The sequence below is a fragment of the Patiria miniata genome, unplaced genomic scaffold (genome assembly GCF_015706575.1).
Source record: "Patiria miniata isolate m_02_andy unplaced genomic scaffold, ASM1570657v1 HiC_scaffold_20, whole genome shotgun sequence".
Lineage (NCBI taxonomy): Eukaryota > Metazoa > Echinodermata > Asteroidea > Valvatida > Asterinidae > Patiria > Patiria miniata.
This window is the reverse complement of record NW_024037059.1, coordinates 4390350-4399939: the sequence shown is the minus strand read 5'-3', so window position 1 is coordinate 4399939 and position 9590 is coordinate 4390350. Positions and strand designations below refer to the sequence as shown.

The 9590-nt window shown below is 38.7% G+C and overlaps 1 protein-coding gene across 1 annotated transcript in view; it reads left to right on the top strand.

Annotated features, from left to right (window-relative positions):
- Window positions 1–1846: 1846 nt before the first annotated feature.
- LOC119727657 (la-related protein 1B-like) overlaps window positions 1847–9590 on the top strand; it is a 29045-nt gene continuing 21301 nt past the window's right edge. The window contains exons 1-2 of the mRNA XM_038199647.1: window positions 1847–3665; window positions 8897–8958. Coding sequence (XP_038055575.1) covers window positions 2876–3665; window positions 8897–8958 — 852 coding nt within the window. The 5' untranslated portion in view covers window positions 1847–2875. The remainder of the gene's footprint in view (window positions 3666–8896; window positions 8959–9590) is intronic.

Here is a 9590-nt window from a genome sequence, read left to right as displayed (position 1 = left end):
TTTTAATGTAACGTGTATTTCTTGAGTTGTTGGCCCGAAATCGGGTTTGGTGGTGGAGATCGAGACCACTATAATATAGAGGGCGCGCCACATAAATAGTGGTCTCGGCAACGCATCAACACGGATGCTGCACAATTGAAGAAAAAGAACAACCTCGTTTCCGATGAACTACTCAAGAAATACAAAATGGATTAAATTGAAATTTCGTGCAATTAGTTTTCACGATGTGTAGCATGAGTGGTTTGAATGGCGTGAGAAACCGTGGAGCTATAAATATAATATGATCGTAACAATCTAGTGTTTTAAACGTTAAAAATCCATGTTGACTTCCATTAGGATTGTATTTGTTGCAAATAAAATCCTGTATTGTTACGGTCATAATAGCTTTATTAATGGACTTTTTTTTCTGAAATGAATAATAGAGGACGCGCCACATAAATAGTGGTCTCAACAACGCATCAATACGGATGCTGCACAATTGAAGAAAAAGAACAACCTCGTTTCCGATGAACTACTGAAGAAATACAAAGTGGATTAAATTGAAATTTCGTGCAATTAGTTTTCACGATGTGTAGCATAAGTAGTTTGAATGGCGTGAGAAACCGTGGAGCTATAAATACAATATGATCGTAACAATCTAGTGTTTTAAACGTTAAAAATCCATGTTGACTTCCATTAGGATTGTATTTGTTGCAATTAAAATCCTGTATTGTTACGGTCATAATAGCTTGATTAATTGACGTTTTTTTCTGAAATGAAATCTTTTGATGTCAAACATCGTGACAAATGAGTGTACGAAAATTCATATTAATATAACGTGTATTCAGTGGGGCGTAGCCAGGAAGTTTTTATGGGGGGGGGGGCATAAAGCTCCGCTTTTTGGGGATCCCCTTCCATCATCTCTAATTTGAAAATAATGCGCTCAAAGTATATAAATACATTTTGTAAAACCAGTTCTAATTTCTTAATATCTAGAACAACATGTATGTATTAATGCCTTGTCACTTAATGAAATGATATGTGGTAAAAATAATAAAGAATGAATGAATGAATGAATAAGTTTTATTTTTATAACTTTGCATTTAATATCCCAGCTTTTTCCTCTGAACGGGGATATGTTTAATTTTTAATTGACGGTTCAAAATGGGTTTTTTTCTTGTTAAATCTTAACTTAACTAATCTGTTTCAAATTGCGAATAAACGAAATCAAATCAAAATTGGGAACTTGACATTGATGTCCATATTTGAGTCCTTCCTCGAAATTGATTTTTAGTTGTGTATGTTACAATGCGATAGATTTCAATCGTACTTCAGGAATTAAATGCCAGTATTTTTTCGTCTAGGAGCTAGGCCTAGGCTAGTCTGAGTATCACCTGTTATCCACAGAGCAAGACTCCTGTGTGCCGTGGTCTACATAGACGAGGCCTAGGTGGCTTTTGAGTGGGTTTTAGTAACTATAGCCCCCCCCCCCCAGAAAACTTTAGCGATTTGTATATTATTTCTCATTGACTAGTCGTCAAAAAAGGAGAAGTTTCCCGCGCATAAATAACCCACATGGTTGTGTAAATAAGTACAGAAACAAAAACGTATTTTTATTTATAAGATGGGGTCGACTTGCGAATTGCACCCCCACCACATATCCCCACCCCATATCTCCACCCCTCGACGTGCAGACGGCAGGTGACGTCACTAGGATAATGGTATCACTGCTGTGTGCAGCACGCACGTACGGCGAATTATGCACCGTCATTAATCTGTGTACAAAATGCACATCGATCGTTTCCGCGCCGGCTACCAGGCAAGAATCGCAAACGTGTGCAAAGCAACGTATTAAAGGTCGCATAACATGGTCTGTTCGCCGACCCACGTTTTTATAAGGTAATCAAATGGACTGAAAATTCCGGAGCCTGGATATGATGTTGAGCTGGCTGGATATGGCGACATGTGCTTGAGATGATTGCCGAACGGACTTCAAGGATTCAGATTTTCATGCTTTAAATGTATTCCTTTAATGTTATAGAAACGCTTAGTAAATTTCTACTGAGCATAAAACTGTAACGGACCGGGATCGAAGCAGAAGGCATGCAGTTTGGAGGCGAGATTCACCAATGAAGTTAGCACTGCTAGCCGAGGTTTGGTAAAATTCCACGGTGTGGATTTTGCACATGGTGATTGTCTGACCTGTGAACTCTCTCGGAGGTCGCACGAATTTCTACTCATTCGTACCATATTGAATGGAACTTTATCCGGTAAGACACGTGCTTGAACCGTGGAAGGCGGCGCCACTATCTCCACTGGAACATAATTAGTTCTTCGGAGTTGCCATCAGTTCAAACAAGCCGCGAGAACGCCGTAGATTTGTCGAGTAAATTCATCACAACCTAAACCAACCGTCCGAGTCCACTTGAGCCTGACGTGTGTGTGTTGTGCTCGCCGGCGCGTACCGCGTGTGGAGTGCTCGGCAGCCGGCGGGCGAGGCAGATCAGACCAGATCGTCAGATTTGGCCATTTCTCATCCATTTCAGCAAACTCTCCTTTGTGATTATTAGTACCCTTGAGACACCATCTCTTTGGCTTTCATATTTAATACCTTTGTCGTTGGTTTGTTTAATGAGTGAAAGTTGAATCAATATTTCAAAGTACCATTACTCACTACCAACCCATTCATTTCCTGATTCCAAACTTCCTGGGACCCTTTTGTGGGAGTGTTACTTCCATGAGAAAACAGTTCTACAGAAAGCTTTGCAGTTAGTTTGACAGACTCATTGTTTGTATTCCCCAATACTGGTATTGACTTTCATTTGCTTTTCAAAAGCATTTCACTAAGTTAAAACAGTTAAGCAAAAGCTGTGTCGTGGAACCAAGGGACTAAAATATGGCAGCAGAGGTTGCCAAGCAACCAAGCTACAGCAGTGTGGTTCAGGAGCAATCTGAACCGGCCAAAGCTGTGGACACTCATCCGAAAGTGTCCGCAATGCGGCCGGACGTCAACTCCACAGAATCGAAAGAAAACGTCAAACCTACAGTGCCGGATAAAAACGCGGAAACGGCCGACGGGGAACAGAACAGAACAGAGGAGAACGATGCTGATGTTGCCAAGCAGCAGTATGTGGAGGCGCCCCCACCAAAGGTTAACCCTTGGCATAGGAACAACACAAACGCTGTTGCGGTGGATCCCATTACACAAGAAAAGGAAAAACCTCTCGAAAAACCACAGGATGTGAAGACTAAAAGCCTCTCAAACAACACTCATGTCGCAAACGTGAAGAAGGCCAACAGTGACGCAAACAGGAAGCCGCCTCCAAAAAGTGAAAAAGAAGACAAAACAGAGAAGAAGTTCATCATCGAGGAAGCGCCGCCACCCAAAGTGAACGCATGGACTAAAAATAAAGCTGCTGTTGTAACTACGGCAGCTTCCATCGCGAGCGCTCCACCTCCAAAGACAGTTGATGCCGAGGCGTCTGCGACTGCTGCATCCACGACTGCGTCCACGACTGCGACTAGTACATCCCCGACCATGGCTGCATCTGCAATACCAACAGCTCCACCTGTTCCTCCGGTCGTAGCGAAGAGTGACAACAAGATGGCACAACCCCCAACACAGCCTGAGCAACAACCTGTGACGCACACTCAGGCAGCTGCAAAACCCAAAACACTGTCAAAAGGTGAGAGATGTTAACCGTAATAACATGTGATTGACCGGACAGTGATGATCATAATTCATATGTTGTGTGCAATTCTGCATTTGTTGTATGTACAAACTCTGTGCATAATCACTTGATTTTTTCCATCCAGGTTACTTCTTGTGTAACTTCAGTTGCTGCAGATCTATAAAGGTGGCCAGATCTTTTGATTCTAAATTTATGATGTATATTTATAAGCAACAAACTTTTCCAAGTTCTAAGACTTGGTATACTACAAATTACAATGTAGGTATGCAAAGAGATTAGTCCAGGACACTTCAGGGCATTTTTGTGTTGACCTCTTTTATCATTTTATATGCAGAAAGCTATCTTTACCATTATGCGTTCACAGACTTGTACGTTATACTATTTCTAAAAATAGCCTGACCTGAGCCATTCAGTAAGCACAGTATTAATTTACATACATGTACATGTACGCTGTACATGTACATGTACATGTACATGTAGGCTGTACATGTACGCTATACATGTACATGAGTGCTGAATGCATTCAGGTGTGCAGTGCATGTTTGACTACTGTTGGACTAAATAATGTGGCAATACTGTCGTACAGGGCAGGCCACTGCCCAAAATAGGCTGGTACCTGTGATGTGAGGATCACATGTACATTTATAATAGTATAAAGTTTTGTGTTGAAGTCCAGACTCCAACAAATAGCATAATTTTTAACGTTGAAGCTTCGTACATGTATGCTTAATGTAAATTTCTGAGCATGTAGCAGTTAATATAATTCCAAAGTACATTTTGTACAATGTACGTGCCAAATTCAAATTTTTATCACTTCATTTCTCACTATTTTTCTGTGATAGTTAACACACCTTGTCTGTTAAACATATATAAGTTTTTGGTAGTAATATAACTTAAAAGGACCTTTTTGGATGCGCCTGAAAACACATGGTGTATTCAAATGTCATACACACTAACACTGAGCTTAAGTTTGCAGTTAATAATGCAGTTTCAGTGCTGTGTCGTTAAAGTACAGCAGACCCAATTTTTTCATCCCGTTTATTGCAGACAGCATACATGTTTATATAATGAGGAAACGCACTCAGCCACATCAAAACTCAGACTAATGCGCACGATTAAACCTATTTAAAAAAAAATTGCCTTATGGCACATAAAAAAAAAGAATGCATGAAAGATTTTGCATGGCAATTTGTTCAAATGCAAAATACAGTGGTTAATCATTTATGTATACATCGAGCACACTGATTATGCAGCACTGCGCCTCATTGATTTAAAAGAACTGATGAAATTTGACAGGAAGTTGTTAAAAATGAAACTGTAACAATCGTTAGCCAGCCATGCGTATAGATACATGTACATGAGTTGCACAGTGGCTATTCTTAAAAAATGCGGTAATTAATAGTGCAGAAAGTCACTGGTTACAACTTTGGTATATTGTATTATATCTTGGGGGGGGGGGGGAGTATGGTCAGACATTGAACATTTACTTGGTTAAGTAGCCATATTCGTACCAATTATTCAAGCATGTTCCAATTGGACATGAACATGCCAGCATACAGTTTCTACAGAGCATGTAATCAAACAGTCTATGGGCGTGTGGTATTTGCCATGGTGTTGCATACTGTAGAAATTTTCTTGCAGAGATTTTCATACTGTGCAGTATACATACATCCTTTTCTTCACATATGTACATGTAGTACATGTGTAGATACTATATAATCCTTTTTCAGTGTAGTGCACATGTATGCACCCTGAATGGCCATTGTAGTAATTCATAACAAGGTTACCCATTCATTCAATAACAGGAATCATTCATGTTGTACAATGGCACTTCCATGTACAGTGTACATGTACTGGTACACACATATATCAGCCATTGTCCATTTGGGCGGGGAAAGATGTATGTATGAAAAGGAAACCAGTAATTATATCCTAATAAATCATGTTAACATATTTACAACGTATGTAGGGTTGTCGAATTTTCACTTCTGTTGTATGCCCTTTGTGCATGCTCTGTATTTTGTATGTAATGTAAGCATTGAACTTGCAATATACATGTACACTGTCACTAGGTACATGTACCTAGTGCCTTTATACACAGCCAACTGAGCCAAGCGCAGTGTTCCTGTATGCACAGATGTATGATTTTACATTGCTTATAAATACTAACTGGTTGGAATGACAACCCTTTCCCATTGTACCATTTGACCTTTCTATACAAGAAACAACACAGTTGCCATGAAGGCAAAATTTGAACATGAACAATTTAGGTAAGTTGATGAAGTTGCATCATATACATGTAGACCCCGCTGAAAATTACAGGTGAAAATGTTCTTAACACGTGCGCGTATGTTGCTAACAATTTCTTTGAAATCGGCACAGCCGACACACTTCACGGTAATTTGACGCCCAAAATGTTGATGCACGTGACAATCTGTAAGCAGTGACGTCACTTGAGAGAGATCTATTGCGCAATGTACCGGTACATGAATGGCAGATAATTGATTGTTTTTCTCAAGCAAACATAATTGTGACAGTGATTTACTGAACCCTTACAAAGCTATTTCAATTTTAGTAGACAATGGATATTTTGATATTATAAATAAAAAATGTACAATTGTGCATCATAAAGTCAAGTCTCAATCTCTAAATATGTCACGGAAAAAATAATATTCATTTACTTAAATTTTCGTGCTCGGGCTGAAGTTACAGGATTATTTTTTCATATTGGGTTCCCCCCCCCCTCAGACAGTACAATAGTCCTGTTTCACAATAACTGTAGAGGTCAAAAGTAGTTTTCAAAAATGGCAAATAATCACAAAAATTACTTCTGATTTTTGTATGAACAACTACTGCTGGTATCAAGTAATGATTTAACAAAGGTATCAACAAATGCAAATAAGAAGTTTTTTATTTTATTTTTTATTAAACTACGTACTTTTCATTTCAAATATTTAAGCAATATAAAATGACCAAAAATCAATTGAATAGCCAAATATTCAAATATTGAGCGTAGCTGTATGCACAGGTCAAGCACTAATAGTGCTGTGTACCTACAATATGTTCAGCTAGGCGCGAACAGACAGGAACAATCTAACAGCTTGTCATTATTAAGCACTTGTAACAAAATATAGCTGTACAGTACTTCTACAAGTACATGTACATGTATATTAGGCCAAAAAAAAAAAACTCGGTCTCTGGTCAGCGCGCGCGTCGATTTTAATCATGCGCGTCAACCTTTCTTTTTTTTCAAATTAACACGGAAGCTACAACAGCGCCCTCTATTGCCGCGCCCTCCTCAAATTTTTGTACCAAGGAGCACCAAGGAATGGGGAAATTGCACCAAGGCAAATGATAAAGGGCACCAAGGCAAATTATGGAGGACACCAATGTATAATGAGGACACAAAAAAGCAAAATAGTACCCACCTTGTCTGTACAATACAAGCTTGAAAAAAAAAAAAGCCCCCAAAAAAGAAAAAAAACAACAACGCATCGCAGCATGCTGGATCCAGATTGGACGGCAGTGGCTGTAGAATTCTACGTAGCATCTGCTAATGTGATAGACACTCGTGGTTGCCAGTGCGTTACAGAAATGTTGAGGGGGTGTTTATGTTAATATCAAGCTTCAAATGTCTTAGAAATTTGTATAAGCAATTAGAAGATGGGAGACGGAAAAACAATTTTTTTTTATTCAATATTTATCATGGTGTAATGAAAGTGAAGCACGCAAAGGTTGTTTGAAAATTTACGGTTCACACTGTAAACTGGCAATTTGTAAAGTTCCCATCCCTCAATTTTCTCATCATTAGGAATTTACAGTGTTGAACACTTGACATTTGATGCAATTTAGAGAAAGTTGTATTTTTATCCAAGCATTTGCACTTGATCTGAAGTGTGTTTCTTGTGTGGGACTCGAACCTTCAACATTATTACTTTATTGAGCAAATAGCTCAATCCTGTTTATGGATGTTGTGATAACGCCGAGTGCAAAACCATCTTAATCCTAACTCCCTTGGCAATTTTGCTAGGATGCAACCTCAATCCTGCAAAATCCTCCAATTGCATCAATGTAAAAATTGCATACAGCCTGAATCCTGCAAAATTCTCCGTTATTTCTTCAATGTGGTCCTTGGAGGGGTGACCACTACCTCAATCCTACAAAATCCTCCAGCAATCACTGTCAGTATGTTGAGGCAGAGCCTGTGACATCCTGAAGCAGTGCGGAGGATTTCAATTAAATGTATGCATGGCTGAGCATAAACAACACAAGGTCCGGCCTTAGACGTTGACACACTGCATCCTACGAAAACAGCCACACACTTTTGCCACATAGCCTCAATACTGCAAAATCCTCCATTTTGGAGGATTTTGGAAGGTTAGGGTTAAAGAGGCACACCAGTTACACCTAATAAATAAAAAAAAACAAGTAATAAATCTAAAAAACAAACAAACAAACAAGTAACAGAGACTTGTAAATGCTTACACATAAAGTTAATGATCATGGGTGTTAATAACAAGATTGTCTCTCAATAAATCGAGTAAGATAAATATGTACAAGTTAATGGATGTGACACGTGTTACATGATAAGCCCAACCAGCACTGTACATGCACAGTAAGTTTATGGCATTTCATACCATATGGTACTGCATTGGCTTCATTTGTTGTTATTCTATACTGTGAACTGTTCATGTTTTCATTACTATGTGCCACGTGTGGGAATTTTTTATTTAACGAACAATTTTTTTTTTTTTACACAGTTCCATTTAACTAACAAAAGTCCATATGTGCCCAAAGAAGTCATGAAGATGCCTTTAAAAGTATGATCCAATGACTAGTAAACAAACAAAATATATTGTGACAATCGTGTCAAGATGTTGAGTGGTATTAAAAACAGAAGGTTGAATTCATTTGTGTATTTTGAGCGATTGTTTAAACAGTTGCTGGCGGGGAAATTTGCTGTAACCTGTTCGTTGATAGAGAAAACGCAATGTGTATCTTTTCTCTGTGCTTGTGATCAAGTTTGAATTGGATTAGGAGTGGGAGATAGTAAAATGGAGGGCAAACCAAGGGACTGGGTTTGGGGAAATTTGGAGCAGTGTACATTGTACATAGGTTTTTCTGTTTGACTTGGTACCGTGTTATAGTGCCCTCTATTGACCCAGTTTGCAATGTACATTGTAAGTGTAAGCAATACTGACTTATTCGTTTGGTTTTTTTTGTAGATGAAAGTGGTTACTTCCCCAAAGCGACCGTGGTCAAAGCTTCCAATGACAAGAACACAGTGGTAAGTCCAAAATTGGGATAAATTTAAAAGAAGGGTTACTTCCTAATGCCAGTGTGGGGTAGATCTGCGATTTTGTTGTATGTTCAGGAGTTCAAAGGTCACCATGTCTGATTGGCTTATCATGGCCAGCCTATCAGTATCAGCATGTTATTTGTCATTCAGGCTTCTGGCAATTTTGCGAGTTCAAAGGTCATATTTTTTTTTTGCTTGTTGTCTCATCCAGTCCATGCAAAGGATTATGCCAATACTTGATAGAATAATGCAAAACAAAATTTAAGTGTTTTTTTTAGAAAAACATGTCCTGGGTGCAAGATACAATTTGGCTTATTATATTTTTTAAGTGAGAAACAAATGATTTTTAGAATAGAAAGATTACAAAAATGTATCCAGTGTAGTGTTTGCTAAAATTGACAGCTGGATGTATTTTTGACTACTCTCCTTAAATTTAGCATCCTGCTTTAAAAGACAGTTTGAGAAGCCAAATATATGCCCACGTTCAAATTCAGAAAAATTGTGGACTTTAACCGTCTGCTCAACTACATGTACAACAAACATCAAACTCGTCTAAAAAAAAACCTAACCCCCTAGGGCCTTTTTGCTAGGAATCATCCTCAATCCTCCAAAATTCTCAA